The sequence below is a fragment of the Numenius arquata genome, chromosome 3 (genome assembly GCF_964106895.1).
Source record: "Numenius arquata chromosome 3, bNumArq3.hap1.1, whole genome shotgun sequence".
NCBI lineage: Eukaryota > Metazoa > Chordata > Aves > Charadriiformes > Scolopacidae > Numenius > Numenius arquata.
Genome location: NC_133578.1, coordinates 32,719,694 through 32,741,473, shown reverse-complemented (window position 1 = coordinate 32,741,473; position 21,780 = coordinate 32,719,694). Strand labels below are relative to the sequence as shown.

The 21,780-nt window shown below is 34.9% G+C and overlaps 1 protein-coding gene across 1 annotated transcript in view; it reads right to left on the bottom strand.

The window, feature by feature from the left end:
• Positions 1-21,780, bottom strand: part of DNAH7 (dynein axonemal heavy chain 7) — a 110,679-nt gene that overhangs the window by 74,243 nt on the left and 14,656 nt on the right. The window contains exons 13-23 of the mRNA XM_074145819.1: positions 21,289-21,416; positions 21,024-21,102; positions 17,134-17,358; positions 15,887-16,033; positions 14,598-15,283; positions 12,117-12,303; positions 6,690-6,883; positions 5,358-5,556; positions 3,731-3,871; positions 1,342-1,554; positions 346-455 (exon numbers count right to left, since the gene is read on the bottom strand). Coding sequence (XP_074001920.1) covers positions 346-455; positions 1,342-1,554; positions 3,731-3,871; positions 5,358-5,556; positions 6,690-6,883; positions 12,117-12,303; positions 14,598-15,283; positions 15,887-16,033; positions 17,134-17,358; positions 21,024-21,102; positions 21,289-21,416 — 2,309 coding nt within the window. The remainder of the gene's footprint in view (positions 1-345; positions 456-1,341; positions 1,555-3,730; positions 3,872-5,357; positions 5,557-6,689; positions 6,884-12,116; positions 12,304-14,597; positions 15,284-15,886; positions 16,034-17,133; positions 17,359-21,023; positions 21,103-21,288; positions 21,417-21,780) is intronic.

Here is a 21,780-nt window from a genome sequence, read left to right as displayed (position 1 = left end):
GTTTATTTGCCTCTGGCTAGCTGTAGCTTACAAAGACGTAGTAACGTATGAAGTTTACTAGAAGTTCACAATAGAGAATTGCTTATTTTCCACTTGCTAAACCTAAATCCTCTTGCAATTTATCACTAATTATAGTGTCACAAAAGATTAATTTTATCACAAATTTAAATTAAAATATTAATACAGGACCAATTCTATTCCACCAAAAGAAATGTAGCCTATTCTAATTATACCTATTAGAACATAAAAAACCCAATTCTGGGTCATCTATTTTCAGGACTTATTAAAATATCTCAACTAAATAAATTTTGCTAATACAGTATATTTAGTAACTTGCAGTTTTACCTGTAGCATCTGTCTGTAAGTGGAGTAATAACCAGCCTAGAGGTATTGCCCAGATACTCGTATCCATACTTCAGTCCAGCATTGATCATCTTTGTTTGTAGATGCCCTTCCTAAAAAACAAGGCATTAAATCTACAGATTAAATAAATCATTTTAAAAACCCCACACACCCACAACTCGACACTATTTCTCAAGTTCCTAACAGGCCCAATGCTGTTAGAAACAACTACATGGCAGACTACTGATTGCTCTGAGACACTAGTTTCAATGTGACTCAAATAAAAAAATAAAATTGCCAAGTAATAGATACGAAAGTATTGACACAAAAAGACCATTTTTTACATTAACTGTTATCTAAAAAAAGATCCTGATAACCATATTGGAAAGTAAAACTGTCCTATGTAGCTACTTAGAAAGTTAACACACTTTTTAATAGGTAAATAGAAGAAATCATGACAAATAGCTGTAATTATGGTCAATCTGATGATTCTGATGCAGCAATGTATGATCCCTACACACAATGTCTTCTGTATTATGGGAAGTCTTGTCCTGATGAATGTAAAATACTGTATCCTACCACTATCCACCATAAACATTGTTATTTTTCCAATAAGTTTAATGCACAAACAAAATAATATTGACAATAAATCAGATTAAAACCTCTAACTGAAAATTGTTGTCCCTATAGCATTTTCAATCCCACAGAATCAGAAAACCAAAATACAGTCTTTGAGTGAACAATTTTTGTCTGTAATCTCCCCTGCAAATTCAGCAAATGCAATGAGATTCAGCAGTGATGAAAAAAAGCAATTCTAATGAAAAACTGTTTGCGTCTGGCTACTGGCCATTCTAGTTAGCAATCCATAAAATGATTGGTTATAGGTATTCTCTTATCAGCAGAAATTCTCATAGTATTGTAACCATTCTCTGTGTCAGCAAGCAAGCAGAAATCGAAAACAGAAATTACCTTCTAATAGGATTGAGAGGTATCACTTACCTCCCAGTAGTACCTAAGCTGACTTAACCATTCAAAGTCACTCTCATCTTTGACTTTCTTGCTTACGAGAGATGCAAGAACATCCCTAGCATGAACATCAAGCACAACAAGTGCTCCTAGAGTCACTCGATTCTGCTTAGACAGCTTTCCTCTCACCAAGGTGACAATGTCCTCAATCTGTCGATTATTCTGTTCCAGAAAATCCTCTAGTGCCTGCAAAAATTTTTGAAAGTTAATAAGTTTCATGTCTAGTTTAAGGCATGATTATTTTTTCTTATATTACCTTCATTTCTCTGTATTAAAAATATCCTTCTCACTATAATAGTAGTTCAATGTCCTTCATTCACTGGTAGTTCAATAGGGTTGTTGGTTTGGGGGTTTTTTCCCCTACTTTTACAGAACCGTATGTAAAACCTCAATGATACATATTGGGAAACAAAACATCATATGGTATTTTCTTCCTGGAACACAGGAAATAGCCCTTATCTTTTTATATGTTAAGAAAAGGAAAACGTCACATTTGTTTTAAAGACCTACTTGTATGTACACAATACACTTTCTATAGTTAAGGGACACTATCATACTAGAAAAACACCTTTATACCCCACAACAGTTAGAACACATCTATAATTCAAAAAAGTAACAAGCAATGCATTTTTCTACATTTTTTCAATTTACTGACTTCTGCTTATAGTCTGTGTTCAGTTAGCTTAATCATTTCTTTTACACAGTAATTGATAGTTCTTTCAGGCTAGTAAGTTGCTGGTAAACAGGAAAGACCCATGTAAGGAACACATCTGTATCATGACAGTACTTAGATGCGATGAAGTGCCTCACTGAACTGAAATAAAGAAGTGGGAATTAACCTTAGTAATACATTCACACCAAAGATGTTTCTATAGAGGAATGGCTTCTATTTGTCTGGAGAAAAACTTATTTACGTCTGGTTTAGGTTTTTCTCCCTGCTAGCCTGCTGTTCCACTCCAAACACACTGGCACTGATAACCCTCAATAGATGATGATGATTTTGAGATCTCTCAGCCAGTTATTTTCCAAACATTAAGTCTGGATAATCATCTGCTTAGCATGACTTCTTTTATGAGAATAAAGCAGTAAACACAGAGTTCAAAAGCAGCTCACTTTCTACAGTGTTGCATTAAAAGTTCTGACCAGCACAAAATCTGAAACATCTCGCTCAAGTCAGGGATAATAACCCACTTGCTTACCACCAAGCTTTCCTCAGCAAACATGAGATACCAGTTGAGACACAGAATATGTCCTCAATTCCCGTATTAGTAACATTCCGTGGTGCTACCTTTCTGTCCATGTGACTGTATTTCACTGAGAATGCACGTGCACAAGACAATGCTCTCAAAAATTATGAAACATCTTTGTTTTTATACAGCATCATAGTTCATTACTTGGTTTTAACAAGAGATTTTCACTTTTGACTTATGTACAACTATTATTTGTTGGAAACAACTCAAAAATATGAAACAACTCAAAAATGTCTGAAAGGGAGCATGTGTGTGTATGCATGTGCATGTACGTGTGAACACATATTTAATACTAATGAGTGAATTAAATTATATTGGCATCCTGTCCAAGAAAACACTAAAGTGCTTCAGACAGAATGCAGTATTTTTGGCTTCGTCATCACATGGTCACTGATTGTCTGTCATATTTCTTATGCTTTAGTATACAACACAGGAATGGAAAAGAGAAAGAATACTGAAGCCTCTAAGACGGAGTTCTTCCCTCTGCTGCAGATTTGTGACAGATTGTCAGGAGATGCAAATGCCTCTCCACCACTTCACTATGTACAAGCCCCTTTCCACAACAGAATGAAGATTCTTGGGCTGAAGCCAGATTAGCAGAATTCCCACTACAACAGAATTTGAATGAAAGCTACAGGAAGGACAGGTTTCTCCGCATGCTCAGGTACAGAAAAGACTTGATACAGGCCAACACCACCTCCAAAGCTTTTGTCTAGGCTCAGAACAATGTAACAAACATTCCCAAAAGTAAATTAATTTAACCCTTGCTTAACTTCCTCTTTTACTCATTAACAACATTAACCACAGACTCGTTAAGGTGAGGCTGGCTTTCACTTTTAAAAAAAATATCTAAAATCTCTAAGATTAGACTAGGCTGCTTTCATAGAAACAGGTAATCTACATGTTGAGCTAAACAGAACACACTCTGACATAGCACAGAAGCACTAGTGCCTATATCCAAAGGGAAATATTAACTTCACAGTCTTCGAGGATCACATTTCAGGTAGATCTTTATAGTAGATACTAAAAAGATTAACTATTACACTGAACACCTATTAATCCAAAAAGGTTATTGCCAAAGGTCTGATTGCCACAGTTTTAAATATTCTTACCGTTTGGCCATTTCTAATCGACATCTGTACTTGCATTGTCCAGAAAGTTTGGGATACACAAAGAACTGTTTGTCCAGGCCACTCTCTTACCCAATTAACACGTGGAGTTTTTGGATAAGCTTCAAGTGCATCCCCAATTACCTAGACAGGAAAAAGCACACTATAACTATTTGCCAAAACAGGAAATATTCAGCTTTAGAATTAATTTACATTAGGTTGTATTACTGAGAAGAAAAAATAAATCAGTCTAGATTCAGCCTCAAATTCAACTCTAATACTGACAACTTGCAAGCAAATATCTCAACAAAGCTCAAAAAACCCCAAAATGTCATATGAACCAAGTGATCACACAAAATTTCTGAGAACTGATATCACAACACATTCTAAAATGATTCTTGTCATCAGATACTGAACATTTTCTAGCTCCATCTGCAATGAAACTAGAAAGCAAATAAAAATACAATTTACTTAGAAGTAATATCCCAAAATGAAAGTTTTTTTCATCTATTCATTCCTGTAAAAATCCAGAGCTCTCAATTTTGCAGATGATATTATTTGAAGTTATATCTAACTTTAAGTGTATTTTCTAATAATAGAATGATTAACCCGGCTCTAGCGACACTCAAAGATAATTCCAATGAAATTAAAACTTGCACTGGGAACAAACTTCCAATCTACACCAACAGGTTATTTTCCTGCCATTAACAAAAACCAAGCAAGAATAAAGTCTTATTATCAACAAACTCCTCAATAAATTTAGATGGCTCCTCAGACAAGCAGTGTAAGCTACCTGAGTGAAAATCTGCCATTTGTTTTGCAGTTCCAAGCCTCTTTGCTTTTAACAATCTATAAACACAATAGCATCAATAAAAAAATACATATACGAGGGGAAAATGCTTCTGCAATGACAATAAAACCATACAAATGTTACCTAGTTTAGATCACTATAAAAGTTCTGTAGTGAAAGCTAAATGCAGACAAATGGTGCTTAACCATTTCTTATTCATGCATCTCAGTCTGTCCATGTCTGATACACATCAAACAGATCAGGTTATTAACTTTCTTCAGTACTGATATGCCACTACAATTATTAAACTGTTGTACTGTAAGACTGTGTCAGGCAAAGTGTGTGCACATTTAATTACCTCACTTGACATTGAAAAGGACCACAAAAAAGAAGACAGAGATGATTAAATATATGACACGATGAGATACTGTAAAGGCTAGAACAATACAATCTGAAAGGAAGAGGTAAGGGACCCAATTAAGGTAGTCATAATTAAGAGGAACGTTAAAAAAAACAAACATGGGCAATCTTCCAGTTTAATCTTGTTCCTTAATACCATACAAAGTGTAGAACAAACTCTGGCAAAAGAATCCTTGGCACAATTTTTTTTTTTTTTTTTGAGTCTACTATTTAAAGAATTATAGAGAATTTTACAACCAGAAATGGACACCAGAACTGGAAAAAAAAAAAAAAAAAAAAAAAGGTATAACCTTTAAAGACCGAATTCATTGTTTTACAGTTCATGCTAGGTTCAAGTGATTCCACTATATGTTACTGTTCACTGAAGAAATAAATGCTGAATGCCATTAGCTTAGAAAATAAGAGGTTAGAACTTGTTACCTTGTGGACAGACGTCAGCATAGCTGCCTCCAGTTCCACCAGCCATTTTTCAACTTGACCTCTAGCTTGTGATGTCGAGATTGTCTCTATGAGTTCCACCATCTCTCCTTCACTACTTTTAATGTGTGTAATATCCAATACATCAGTAAATTCCACTCTTGCAATTCCTTCAAAACACTTTTTTAAGTGAGGTTGTACTCTAGAAAACAAAACTAGTATTAAACAGCTTCTGACAATTTTTTCTTGCCAATAAAGCCAAAGAAGATCTAATTTTTTAAAATCATATTTCTGAACAATTTACTTAGAAGTTCATTTTAAGTTTGTTAAAAAAAAGTTTATCCTCAACAGTTATTCTTGTGTACTGCCCCCTGCAAGATGCCTACCGCAGTATTTTTTGAAGATCAGTTTAAAGATATAAAATATTACTTATAGCCTCTGTAACGTATAAACTAGTAAGGATAAACAAGTATTCTTTCTTTAACCGCTAATCTACCTACAGTACGTAAAATTCCATTATTTATACCTTCCCAGCAAATTATAGTAAATATTAAGGAATTTGAGTAAAGCAACCAAGTTTAACACAATGGTTTGTAATAAATAAAAAAAAAAAACCTTTAAGATTTTTTTTCTTCACAAGATCTCTTGCCCTGTTCATTGTATTGTATGAATATTTCTCTGTGATTAAGCAGGCATTTTATTATTTATTTTCCTTCTTAGTTTTGCATGACCTTGCACTGCATTAACTGCATATTATCAAGTCTGCATGTTGGGAATAAAACCCCAGTTCCTCTGCTTACAGCAAAGGCCATATTGCTTAACAAGATCACTTCTTCAGGAATCTGCATAGAGTTAATTCCACTCAGTATAAGAAGGACTGACACTGAGTTACACCTTTTGCAGTCTAATCCTGAATGAGCCTGGGGAGTAGAAAACCCAGAGAATGTTAAAACATGGCAAAAAACTTCTGAAATACTTTAATTAGGACTGTCCCTAAAAAGACAAAATGCAAGTCAGTAGTATACAAGGTTCCATGTGATACTTAATTTTCTACTGCGAAAAATCAGGTATGTTAATTTCACTATTAATTACTATATGGACTTCTGAGTCTTCTGAAAACCAGTGTATAGAAAGGTTACTAGTTTAGAAAACAGAACTGAATTTAATTACACATATTAAAAATTACTCTGCATTCATCTATCATAAAATCTACCCGACTAGATACTTAATACCATAACTGTCAGTGAGAAAGAAGAGTTCTAGGCTCAGAGAAACAACATGACATGCATCTGCATGCACTGTGAGTGCAAATACACCTATTAAATATTACCATACCGAGTAGGATCTTTGGTCTCTGAAAGAATCTCAAGGAGTTCATCATTAGATAAAAAAAAGAATCTGGGGAAATAGAGGCGCTTCTTCTCTAGGTATTCATTAAGTCCCTTGAGAATTAGCTCCAGAAATTCATTGCACTTCCTCAATTTTTCCAACATCTTGTCTATTATTACAACTGTCAGCACATGTTTGTTCTGGAAAAGAAATTATTACAGATAAAAACGTTAATGCAATCTCAAGTAAACCACCACAAAGCACTGCAGGAAGACTTAAGCAAAATGAATCTTTATTTCAATTTCTACTTTACTCAAACCATTGTGAGAGCTACAATTTACTAACCGTCTTCATTACGAGGGTTCACTGGAAAAGTAGTTAAGCAGTCGGTATTAGAGCAAATTTTTCCAAACATGAACTATTGTTTTCGAAAATTATTGTCAGAACAGGATCGATTCATCAAACAGCACAAATCCCATCATTCTGTCGGAGCAACGTCAATTTACACTGGCTATTCAACTGGATTACGCAATTAACAACACAAACAATTAAACCATACTTTTATGACAACAATGCAAACATTTTAAGTGGTAATTATCTACCAGAGTTCAATGCAAAAAAAAAAAAAAATCTTTCCTTCCATATGAAATATATAAATATATACGCAAGATTATAAGTATTGAGACGGCAAACTTGTATGTAGGCAACACTGACACTTCAGTACTAACATTAACTAGTAATGTAATCTAAAAAAGGTATTCTCTGACCCTAATAAATTTACTAGCTAAATACATGTTTAAAGATTTTGGTAGTAAAACATGAAAGCTATACTGGCTTATTTAAGAATATAAAAAAATATATTTCTTTTTACAATAGGATCTGAATAACACCCGTCAAGATACACTACTGGATAATCACTGGGTTTCTTTTATTTATATACTGAGTAGATGACAAAACATATAAAGATGCATAGTGCTTTCCAAATTCTTTCCAATGCTTCCCAAATTAACCTCTCAACTTAAATGAATGAAAAAAGCTAATGCATAAGATGAAATTTATCTCCATTAATACAAATACAAAAAAAGATTTTGCAAAAGACCTAAAGGTTGCCAAGCTAAGAAGACTGAAAGGAATACAGTTGTCTGAATGTCAGGTTCTAGCATTTCATATGCCCTGTAACTAATTTATACCCTAATCATCATTACATCTTTTAATCTTGCTCACCAAGTATGGGGTTTGTGGAGGAAAATGAGACACACATTGAAAAGTAGCAAATTATGCAGATTTATGACTGAGGAACTCAAACCAAGCAAATGCTTCTACTCAGTTCCAGTATGGGCTTGGGTTCACCTGTGACTGAATTTATTCTAGTTCAGGCCGGTGCCAGTACATTAACTGACCTGTTAACCATGAACTGATTCAAACACACTCATGTTGCAATACATAATGTTCTATAATGACAAAGTCCTGGCAAAGAAATGGAGAGTTATAAATCTCAATCCCCTGCTCCACTTCCCAAAGTCTGGGAACCCTTCTTCTGCCATAGCTTCTACTTTACCACCTAAATCAGACTCCATTTCCCAGGAATTTTAATGGAGCCAGACTGACTGCAGGTGAGATTTCTATGGTGGCCAACCCTTAGGTCCCCTTTGCTCTGCCCACTGAGCCTGCATCTGTAAGCACACAGCATAGAACACATATCCAGGATTAAAATAAAAAAAGACACAGGTATGTCCAACCATAAGAAACACCAAAGAGATCAACACAGAGAATTTCAGACAAGTCAATCTACTGAGGGGTTGTAAGAACTGCTGACAGTAAAGAGTACTCCAACAAAGGACAGCAGAAATCAAAGATGTACCCAGACTGTTTCCACTAGGAACAGTTTTGTCAGAACCCATTACAAACACAGAATGTCCCACTCAGAAAAGTCCTTATAGGGTTTGCAGAACAGTCCCACAGAGCAGAAGCATGTTGCAATGGTGACTCATGTTGCAATGGATGAGGAGAGACAGGCTAGACTGCTGTGTAATGCCCAGAAGGTACAAATGGTATCTGTAAGAGACAAACCCCTCACAGGGTGACAATGCAGATTTGACCCAGTAACCTGGCTGCTGTTTAGCTTCATTTTGGAGAAATCAATAATAAATTCCAAGTTCAGTTTCAGTTCAAAAACTCGTAACATTTTGAAATTATTCGCAATGCGCATTCAGATTTGGTTCAATTCCCTGCTGATGATACACACATACTTCCAATCTACTGAAAAAAAAACAGAATTGTGTATTTATCTAATTGATCTTCATGGGGGTGCACCTCACTAATACAATAACCATAGCGTTCCTTTGTACATGAAATACATTTACCTTCTGTTACTTGTCTCTTGCATCATACCAAACCAGAGCAAACTGAGTAACTACATATACTTCTCATCTATACGTAGTCAATTCAGCTGTCAGCATACAAACATAGTTCATAACGAGTTCTATAAAACAGTTTTTAATGCACACCCAACCATATAACTATCCATTGTCAACAGAGAGAGGTTTTGTTCCCTTTCTTAACATGTTTATCATCAGCAAATAGAGTAAGTGCAACTGGTAAATCAAATCAAAGCTGTGTTGCCAGTTTTATAAATGGGATTATTCCTGCTCGTTTTTTCTTTCATATAAGAAAAAGTCAGGAAAAAAAAATAATTTATGCTTCAACATAGATTTCCTATTTACAGTTCTGCTAAGGCTTGAAGAAAAAAGGGAATGCCATCATTATCAGTCATTCAAAACATGAGTGTAACTTAATTTGTCAGTGACACTGTCAGTGTCAATTAGGGGGAAAACCATATGTAGAAAATAATATAAATCACATGTATAAAAACAGATTGAGTACCCTGTTAAAAGACCATCACTACCTCTAGTTTCTAAATATAATTTTTAACATAACACAGGTTGCAGCCTGGGAAATTTTTTCTTGCCTTTTTTTTTTTTTTTGCTTTCTTCCCCACAAAGACAGAAAACCTTCCGTATCATTTTCTTTTTAAAGTAATTTAACCCTCATTAATGTGCATTGCTGAAATTAGATACTTAAAATGAAGAAATAATATATGATTATCCAAATTTGTGATGAAAAGGTAAGCATATAAAGGAACTTTATAATACAATGGCACGTAAATGCAAAAAAAGCACAAGCAGACTCAAGTTAGCTTTATGCTTTAAGAAAGACCATTCATATAGACTGAGGAAGAGCATTCTTTTAAGCCATGAAACTCAAACATTGCATTTGCAGAAACAGAGTGCCATCTTCTGGAAAATAATGCCTGCTTGTTTAGCCAAAATCAGCTTTAGCTTGTTAAACTTTTACTCTGGTATTCTGGCATGTACACTCTCCTGTACAAACAAAAGATGTTGGTTTGGTTTTTTTTGCCAGTGATAACATATATCACATTAAAAAAATACTTTGTATTTGATTAGCACTGAATATCTGAATTACAAGATTTTATCAAAACAGATCATTCAGCACACAATGTTCAGAAACATAATATTCAACAAAATTCTGAAATTCTTGCCTGTTTTTTATGCAATTTCTTCCCCCAAATGAATACTATTGATTTCACAGCTCTATGTGATAAACTCCTTATTTTCTTCTAAATCAGAAGTGTAAGACAGAGGGAGAAAAAGAGAGAGGAAGAAAGAGAGGGAGAGAAAGGGAGGGAGAAATAAAAAGAGAATAAAAAATGAAAAACTTTATTTTTAAGTCATCAAGCTGAATTGCCAGGAAATGAAGCAAATGCTTCTTTTTGTATACTACACATTCCTTGTATTTCTACACTAAGACCATATCTGCAATCTGAAAACGGCTCAAATCACAAGCTTTTAGACTGAGTGAAGATTTTAGTATTTGTCCTAATGACATAATGTGTCTCTGAAAGTTCTGCAAAGGTACAAGACAGATGAAAACAAAGCTTCTAACTTTTTTCTTCAAAGGACAGTCTTATGTCCTTACCATGGAAAACAGTAGACCTCATAAATCTTCACAAATCTCTGAATAGTTTAGTAAGCTCAGTTAAAAAAATATTTAAAATGCAACATCCTATTGAAATGTCCTTGACATTAGGGAACTTTTTCAGAATGAACGCAGTTTTCTCTAATCATTATGAGAATCATTAGAATTACAGAATAGGATTACCAGAATACTAGGTAACTGGTTATCCCCTGAGGAACATAATTTGTAGAGCATTCATTCAGTTCACTGATCATGTAACTGGTGAAGAAACAGCTGTGCCAGTTTCAGATGTTACCTCTTCCCTTACTAGTACCACCTCTTTGCTAAAAGCTATTGCCCTCTCAGCAGTCAACAGAAGAGACTGTAGGAGTGTTCTTCATGCAGTTAGGCTGGCAAATATAGCCAATTTAACCCAAGCCACCTGAGCTCAGAACATCTAACTACTGAAGCAAAGAGCATTCATATAATCTCACCAATTGATCCTAATAACAGTGCTAACTTCCAGAAAGGGTCAAATAAGCAGCAGATTGGCAAGACAGTAACATTTCGAACTGCCAGGCACGTACAGTGGTGGAGTCTGACAACTGCCCTACGTACTGATTTATAGTAGATTAGAATAGTACTTTTGAAGCAAGTTAAATATCTAAACAGTTTAAAGTAATAGAGAGGCATCTTTACCATTCAATACGCAAATAAATAGCATTTTTCAAAAAGAACAATCAGTGTTAAATTTCATTGATTCATGTCTATTGACCTACAGTGCTCCAGGATCATCATCGTTATGTTACTTTGTTTTATATGCTGCTTAATTTTACTCAGCAGAATAGCACATGGCCTGTGAAAAGGAGTCGGGGAAGCTGGACTTGTTCAGCTTGGTGAAGTAGAAATTAACGTAGACTTTAACTGTAGTCAGCAACTACATGAAGGGCAACTGAAAACAAAACAAAACAAAAAAAAGTCCCAAAAAAACCCCAAACCCACAACCAAAAAAACAACCCCAGAACCAACTTCTCAGCAGGGACAGTTGGGCAGCATGGAGCAACAGGTACCAGTCTTTGCTTGAGAGGTTCAGCTTGGAAATTAGGGAAGAAATTATTCACTAAGAAGGTATTACAACATTGAAGTCTCTAAAGGTATTATGCAAGAAATGTCTGACCTTGGCGGTTTCTGAAATTTGGCTAAACAAAGCTGTAGTTGACCTGATGTAGTGTTGGCCAAAGTTCTGCTTTTAGAAAGAAGTTAGACTAACTGAACTTCAGTGGACCGTCCCAATCAATGCTTCTATGTGATATAGTTCTGCAAAATAACTTTTAAAAGAATCTAAGAAGGGGGGTAAGATGAAACAGAAAACAGATTACTGTGTTATCAGAAGCAATTTTTTTTTTTTTTGGTACATACAGCAAATTCACTCTATATTCTTAAGACAGTGGCACTTACCTCAAAAACTGATTTCATTAAGTCTTTCCATGTCTTAACCACAGTACTGAATCGTCTACTTTCCTCAGGCATCTGAGCCATGATGTCAGGAGAACTGAAAATTGGCTCCAAATAAAGCCAAGTAGCCTGAACCTTCAGCCATTCATCCAGGATATCCTGTACCAACAACAGTTTTCCTTCCCATTCCCTATTAAATAGAATTAGTTCAAATACATTAATTGATGCTTCCAGTTAAATATTTCTAGCAGACTGCTAAGATCTTCTTGGCAATTTGCATATTCGGCAGCAAGTGCACCAGGTATAAGTTTTAAGATTTCAGTAGAACATCATATTCACCCTGCCTGATTTCCTGAATAACAAAGCCCACATTAATTTCTACAACTGGATCATCTGTAAGGTTGACTTTAGGACTTCATGAACTGGGTTAATCAAATAAATAGACTAACGGTATCAGTGAATGAATGTAGCACACACTTTGGCATGTAATTTGTGGACAAATATTTGTGGACAAATTCCCTTCAACTGGTTTCTGGCATACAACAAAGGCCAGACTACTATTTCTAACTTGTTTGCTAGGATAAACAGGCTGAGATGGCAAGCGCCATGAAAGTAACCTAAACTACTAAACCAAAAATATGTAGACATTGTCCTAAAAAGGCATGTGATCTTAATTAAAATATTTAAAGTAGTAAATAGTCCAATGGTTCAGTCACATTTTGTTTCTGACTTAAAATTCCAAATGTAGAACACATTTGTCTGAGAGTCCAGTATTACTGCACACCACTATGGGTACACAATATTATAATTCAACAGCTATCCAGTCTCTCCTTTTGATAGCCAAATGTTCAAGATCCTTTAGTCTATCATTTTTCTAAGTCTCCCCAATTTTTCTGTATCGTTTTAAAGCTATTAACACCACTATTTGACACTTGCAATTTGCAAAAAAATATATCAAAATGAAATGCTATTTATAATTCTGTAACATATATTCTTCTTTCCTGTATACAAACAGTGATAATCATTTTTTACAACTCTCATACCACTGGACAGTACAGACAGAAGTATTATAAAAAGTGTGCACTGTTAAAATATATATTACAGAATCACCTAGGTTGGAAGGGATTATATATTGTATAAATATATATAAACCATGGCACTAATTTTCTCAACAGGACATTCATACATGGGCTGCACTGAATTGTGTAAAATGATATATGTGAAAACATATTTAACTTATTCCTTCATTCATTTATCTGCCACAGATTCTAAACAACAGACAGCTTTGCTTCTGTGTGCCTTTTCTTCTACCCAAAGTCCCTCTTTCATCTTTTAGGTATTGGTACCTCATTTCTGGTGACTTTGCGTCTAACAAGAGGTAGAGAAAAACGCAGCTTTCCATGAGGAAAGTTAGGCAGGTCAGTAAATTTGCTTACACCAAAAATACATAAAGATGAAGATGAGGAATTCGGAATAATCTCTGGCAGCAATCCAGAATTCTACCTGCTTTGTTGGGTTATTGAGAAAGCCACCTCTTTGAGATCGCCTAGATCTCAAAGACTGAAGTGATACCTTGTACTACTACAAATGCTGTCAGTCACCAAAACACACTGACCATGGTCTGTTTACTCCTTTTAAACTGGCAAAACGTACCATTTGACATTAATATGGAAGGAACTCTTATACTATAGTACAGCAGTAATTAGAGAATTAATACTTGTCAGAATGTACATGTATGTATATGCAAGTATGTATTCATAGTTATTGAATATGTGCGGAAACCTGAAATAGCATTTTTGCAGGTTAATGGGAGTTTGGAGGTACTTATGTAGCTAGATAATAATAGCCAAACTTTAGATGAAAGGTTTTTGGTTTTCCATGATATGGCTATGTTTGGGGGATATAAGAAGTAAGTAAAGTATTTATTGAGGAATGAGACAAAATTAAGTTTTGGAGTTTAATTTTCTGCATCAGGAAAAAAAATATCTTTCCTGACCTCCCTCACCTCCCTGAGGTTTGTCTTGTTTTCATTTTCTTCATCTCCCTTACATAAACCCTAACATTTTTAATTGCTGAAGAGCTAAAAGATTCAGTAGTTTTATAATTTAGGTAGAAAGCTTAGACTATATTCTCTTGGTCTACAACCTTTCCATCTATATCTCAGATATGTTTTATCTGGTAAAACAAAGGTAATGTTATGATGCATCTCATACCTTGAGTACCAGTGAGCATTAAAAAGGTTTAGCAACCTCTCCAATATATTAGAACTTCACATACCATTAATTAAAAGTAAAAATCAGCTTTACGGGATTAAAAAGCATGTAGCTGACATGAGACAAAAGCTTCAGACCTTTAAAATGTGATTAATTCACTGCTTAAAGAGGATATACAAAAGTATTTGAAGTCCTTATGCTATAGATTAAGCCGAAAAGATTTCTTATCTGGTAACATTGCTCGATAACTTTCTGTTTGGAAAAAAGTTACCTTACTCTCCTTTCATAATGCTTAATGAATGGAGATCCTCTCATAGTCTGAGTTTTGACAATGTGGTCATCCAATAACATCTGAATATCGTCTACAGATGACAAAATATGGGTTCCTGTTTCTCTATAGGCAAGAAGAGTGAACTCCATTTCATCCCATTCAGAAATCATTTTCGTTAAAGCTTTCTCAAGTGAATGTTCTTTGCTGGCTGTTTCACTGATGGTCTCAAACTTTTCTAGGAATTGTTCAAGATGCAAGTTAAGGTATGACAAGACATTTGAGCTTTCAGAAGGAAACAATGGTATACCAGCAATTTTTGACATCTCTTCCCAGTGCCTTTCTTGCAAACCAGGATTGCAAATCACCTGGATTAGGGGAATGTGGGATCTGAATTCCTCTACTTCTGATTTAACCTGTCTTGTTATTGCTAATGCATTTGGAGAATTGTGGAATGTTTTTTCTAGTTTATACAGTCCATGCCAGTAGTTTCCTACATCTACCTCTACTTTGTCTGGATTCACTTCTGTAAATGATCCCTCTGTCCAGTCTTTGAGTTTTCTGTTGAATTCAACAGTCATATCATAGAGATGAAGATACGGAGCAAGAGCATTCCGAATGGTTTTATGCTGAGGGTACTGAGATACCGGCCATCCAAATGACTCTTCTTCTGAATTAAACTGATCAATCTGTTGAGACATAAGTGAGGTCTGAAATACACAGCTGTTCATGATACCAGGTCCTTACCACAGGGATTAGGCAGGTTTTTCTCATGTCTTCAACAAGCTTCAAATTAAGTTTTGAGTTACTAAACCAGTCTATTATGTAATTGCTGCCCTTGACTGCAGCTAAAACAATCTGAAACAGTAACAGCTCAGCATTCATGCTAGTGAATAGAGGGATATAGTTAGAGGTTTAAAATGGTACCTGGGCATTCCTCTATAACTTGCATTACCATGCAGAATTTAACAGATGGGAGGTAATAATGAGCGTCAGGAACTGCACTTCCAACAACATAAGAGAATAATTTCTATGCAAACTTATGTAAACTTAATCCGCTCTTTCGCTATGCAAAGTGCTGACATATTAACTCAAAACTACATAGTAACAAATTATTGTGCTTATTAAATTTCAGTTTGTCACAAATCATGTAAAAACATTTCATAGCTGAATTAAGAGTTATTTTGACATATCTCAGTAACTGCATTACTGAGCAAACTGTTGGATCTGACAAGACATATATTAAGGTTTACAATTTATACTATTGAACTAGTTTAAACTATAATTTGTACCTTCTCAGAAGCAAGATCCAATTTTGTCTTTAACGCTTGAGCTTTCTTCAAATACCTGTTGACTTCCTCAATATCTCCAAATGTGCTAAATTCTTCAGCCTGCTTAGAGTAGCTTTTCAGTTCCTCAACGAATTGTTCGCAGCGTATCTAATTAAACATCAAGCAAGCATATACTCATTTAAAAAAATCACTATTTCTGTAAAAAGGAATAACTATTCTGATTTGCTACAGTAATACACTTAATACTTGCAGAAAATTCAAGGCATCCAACATATTTGCACAAGTATCTATTCCACCCAATTACAGAATTTGCCCTGAATCCTACTGTTACCTGCAGTGACTTATTGGGCTGACAGATGTGACTGGGTTCTGTATCGTAGGATATAGTTGGACATAAAAATTTTTGCTTTCTGTGACGGACACAGTCAGCAGGCTAATAACAGAAATCCAAATTCAAATGCCTAGTATATCTCAAATTAAAACATACTGCAAAGACATAGAAGCTCACTATCTCAAAATATGTATGATTTATTGTATGATCTAAGACAAAATGATGATGAGACTAAGCAGCACAAGAGAACCAAAGCAGACAGGTACACAGGCAGTAACTACAATGGATCAGCAGTCTAGTAATTAGCAATCCTTGTGGAGAGGCCCCATCACTTAGTACAACAAATTGTACTGCAAAAGCCTAGTAAGTATAATGAAAAATTCTAATAGAGATAAAATACATGTAAAATATGAGAATAAAAAAATAAATAAAACAAACCCGAATCAAGATGCAGTTATGTTATAAAGCATAAAACATGCTCTTATTCTAACAGCAAAATCACACAAATTAATGCAGATTTTTTCTTTGAGCTATCATAGAAATTCCATACTGCCACTGACTCCAAAGGGACTGCTCACGGGCATAAATCAAGCCATGCACATGTTTTTAAAGGATCTATCTGAATTTCACTACTTCACATACAGACAACTTTCATCAACATCGCTGAAGTTCTGTAGCCAAAGAGCTTTCAGAGTGCAAAATATGAAATGTGGCTTGTCTTGCAGTACTTGTGGATATGTGAAAAATAAATGAGTGGAAAGCAGGCATAAATTAGTTAATACTGAGAATAATATAAAAAATCTACTTCAAGGTTCTTTTTAAAATATATGGTAAAATAAAAGGTTATTCCATCCATTATTTCATGTCCTTTCAAAATTAGTAGCTCAAGGATTTTTAAAATATTGTCATTACAAACCTTAAGACCATCTTGAAATTGATCTGTTTTTTCTTTAATTATATCTCTGTGTTCTTCAAAGATTTCTGGCATTCGCGCATACCATTGAAAAACATTAGTGTTCAGTCGAATGTCCGCTGTTGAAAAGCTGACATATTCTACCAGGAAAGCAACACAATTTACGACATCTACTAATTTCTGCTCCAATTCAAGCATGTCACATGTTTCCATTTTCTGCACACAGGCCTGGGGAATAGAAATTAAAAGGGAAGAATTTTTTTTTAATATCTAATTTAATGGCAAAATAATGCCTGAAGTCATTAATACTTAACTTTGTAAGCTTATTTTGTACAAGGAAAATTAAACAGAATTAGAAACATGAGCTGAAAAGGCGATTACTTGGAACAGCACAGTATTAGCCATTTTTACAGCATATAACTTGCTAATACAACTGCCTTCCTAGCTATTTTACTGAATAAAACTCAAAAGAATGGGTGAAGCTGTATGCACAAAGGTTTGCACAAATAGAAGCCAATCCAGACAGCCTGTTGTAAGCGTTGCAGGTTTGGGAAAGAAAGTGTGGTGTTACCAAGGACAAATTAGTAAAATAACTACAAGAGAAAAGAACAACACGCTTCAGAAAGGAAAGCACCGGATTGCCCAATGTAAGATTAGGTCTTCCCTAGCAGTAAGAATACAAGGAAGATAGACACACACTGCACTTCTCATTGTGATTAAAATAAAAATCACTCTGTTCTTTCAGACCTCAAGAGGTGGCAGTAAACTGCATTGATACACACAGCATTCTGTGTACTCTTAAGAGAACAGCAACACAGCCCAGTTTAAACAATAATCCATAATGAAGCAAGAGCTGTATTAGGAAAAATGTTAACCAATTGGACAGATCAATAGTATACCAGTATATGTAAATATCACTTGATATCCATCAACTGAAGATATAGAAAAATTTAATATGATGACACAATGTGATATCACTGGAAACATTTTAAGGTAGGGATAAATTGTCCAGTAAATCTAAGCTTTTTCAAGTTTCTAAACTCTTTCAACCAAAGTTTCTGTGCTTCAGAATATACTCATTGCTATGAATTGCTACAGAACATTTGGCTATTAAAACAGTAGCCCAAACAAAGACAGCAATGAGATGGAAGAACTATTAGGAGAGGTTTGATGCTAGTATAATATTACATGCTACACATGATTACATGCAATTTGTTTACTCTCCAACACAAAATTATAGCATAACATGTATGCATTTCAAAGGCACCGTATTCTCAGACAGCACATAGTTCAACTTTTAAACACTTTACTTTTTACTTGAAAAAATTACTCCCGTTACATAAAAAGTTATATCCTATGTTAAACTTCACTGTAGCAAAAGTTCAAACCACTCAGACATCCAATTTATTTTAAGCAAACACCTGCATTTCACACATTTAATGTTGGGCACATACATCAGAACCGTGCTGAACAGCAAGAGACTAAGACACGTTACATTTCAAGTGTGAATATAAGTGCTTCGCTGAACTGGAGCCTGAATACATCAAAGAAACAGCAGGGTTTTGATTACAGAAGTGGCATTTCTAAGTGAGGAGATGGGATTTTACAGTTACCGAACTGCAAACCCTACATCTGCTAAATTTTAAATGATCATTCAACAAAGGATATAAAGGCAAAACTACTTCATACAACGTGCCAATGAGTGCTTTTTAAAGTTTTCTTGTGAAGAATTAAATACGTATTAAAGTTCCCTACATCTCAGTTTCAACTCTTTGATTAGTTTAGGATATTGGGAATGGATATTGCGTCTTCCACATCTAATCAGACTGCTTGAATTTAATTCAGGAGAGCCAAGAGATATTCAGTGTTTGACTACACTATCTGTTCAGAAGCCTGAAGAACACAGAGTCTAAATTTAATTCTACTGGCATGTTGCCCACACTACAAAAATTATTTGTTATCTGCTTACACCAGCTAGATAGGGATAGAAATAAAACAATGCACTTATTCCAAGTCATGATATACGAACACTTTGCTTCATGAAAATCAGTGACAAAACTTCCAGGTAATAGCTATATTACTAACAGGCTCAATCAGCATTCCAGCCAGTCACACTGCCTGCTAGCATGCTCCCCTACAGCAGTGGTCTCCAAACTTTCTAGATCACACATCCTTATCAGCAAGAAATTTTTGAGAATACCGTCTGAATACGTGTATATTTATTTATAGATTATGCACACATGCTACCATGGTAACGTGTTATGTACATCACAAAACATGGGCAAAAAATAGAAATTAAAAAATGATTAAGTGAAGATGAAATAAACAATATTTTAAATAATTTTTATTCATCAATTTTATAGAAATATTTTTGCTTTCACTAATATTATTATTAATATTTTTAGTGAGAGCAATGTGATTGAATATACTTCATTAATCTTGATTTCAAGATTGAGATTCAGAGGTTCAAAGGTCTGGTTCTATGCTCAGTTTATTTCAATACTTCATTTTAATGGCAGTCATAGTCTTAAAAAAAAAAACAACCCTCAAAGATATACAGATCCAAACGGAAGAACTGCATCACTGGCTGCGCTTAATAAAAAATCATGATCCCATCCACTAATTATGCAAAGGTTTTTGTTGAAATTCATCTAGTAAATTTCCATCATCCCTGATACCACTCAGTTATTCTTGCATTTTTAACAAATGCATTCAAACCCCACTTTGTAAGATTTTTGAACAGGTTAGAAAATTCTGTTTCCGAGTTTTTAAAGTGTACAGGTACGAGAGTGTTTAGGGGGGCAGACACAATATATTTTTCAGCAACAAAATCACGTAACAACAGAAACATTTCCAAACGCCTGTTTTCAAAATGCTGTCTCCATAGTATGATTTCCTTGTGCAAAGAAGTTAATTTCTCACTCATTCTTAAAGATGTCATCTTTACCTTGAAGGACAGATTAAGTGCCACTATTTTACCACAAATATCTGCTAGTAGCATACTAGCGACAGTCACTTGTCATCACAGAAAAGGTCAGCAAAACTAGGAATACTTTGTTTTTGTAAAAGAAAAATGCAGAACTCGTCTTTAAGTTCGACAACCCTTTTAAAGGAATTTGCCACAAGAAAACCAGCAAAACTGTGTGGTACAGAAGATTTTCATGGTCACACCCCATTTCAATATAAACTATTCTGAAGATGATACTACTTATGATCTTGTTTTATAAAATTTACCATATTGATGACATCCTGTAGAATTTTATGCAGTTCTGACTCCAGCATCTTTGCTGCCATAGTATGCTTATGAATGATGCAGTGAATGAACATCCACTCTTTTCTCAGGACACCTCACAAATGTATGTGATGCAGGACCCTCTGACATACAGATGGAGGGAAGGCACCAGGGTCAATCTGTATATTAAATGTTGGTAAACTTTCTTTCTCACTTTTTAAAGATAAAAATAAATACTATTTCCTCCACGTACTCCAATGGATTATCTTGCGCATCCCAAGGCTGCACATCTCCCACTTTCAAGACAGCTGCTATAACAGGGTTTTGGTTCATGCCAACCAGCATTCTTGCCAATGATGCCACTGTACAGGGTAAGTGACAGAAGAGACAAAGGACTGTTCCAAACAGGCATTCTGGTTGCACCCACGATGTTTTGGTGGGGAAAAGAGTTTAGCTGTATGTATGAGAGCCAGGGTATGACATTTAGACTCCCAGCCAAAGAAGACCTGTCCTTTTCTATTTTGTAATACAGATGTATCACCAGTCACAAGGCCAGAATGATATCTGTAAAGAGGCAACTTGCATGTGCTACTGCTTAAAACCAGAGGAATAATATTGGTAGCTACTTCTTGCTTGGACTCATAAAAAAAGAAGAGAGTACCTTAAGTTCCATTAGTTCCTGTGTATTAGATGGTGTAGTAAGGGCTTTTTCTGATATTGTCTCAAATTCACCACATAGTCTGAAAAATACATAAAATAAGGAGTTTGGCGCGTGCGTTTTGTTTTAATCATCCTTGGACAAATCACATACATTTGTAACAGCACAAACGAGATCAACGTATCCTTCAAAGATTAAAAAAAAAAATATCTACAGTGGAAACAAAATTAAGTACATTTCAATACACATTTTCAGTTTTGAGAGTTACCTCATATTTATGTCCTGATGATCTTTGAACATTTTGGAAACAACTTTTTCACAAATATTATCTGCTCGCTTTACCAAAGCGCTTATTAATTCATCACAATGCAATTCAAACATTCCTAGACGGAGATACTGCAATACAAAAACAATAGTTGTCAGAATACTGAATAGCTTTTACCTATTTTCTCTCACTGTCTTAAGCAGAATGTTAGGGATCTCACCTAGGAATTTAGTTAAATCATAAAATGCTTTCAAAACTTTCAAGTGAAGAAGAGAAAGAAAAAGCTATAGTTGCTAATACTTGTTCTTCTGTATATGCATACTGAACTTTGTATGTATCTTACTTCCTTCACTTTTTACCTTGAGAAATAACCTACTTGCTGAAAAAGGAAGGGCATCTACTGTCTGTAGCAGTGAACGCTGTCTGGTGAAATTAGAGTTTGAAATACATCTAAAATGTGGTAATCTTGCTTTACTGCTAGAGATATGTGACATT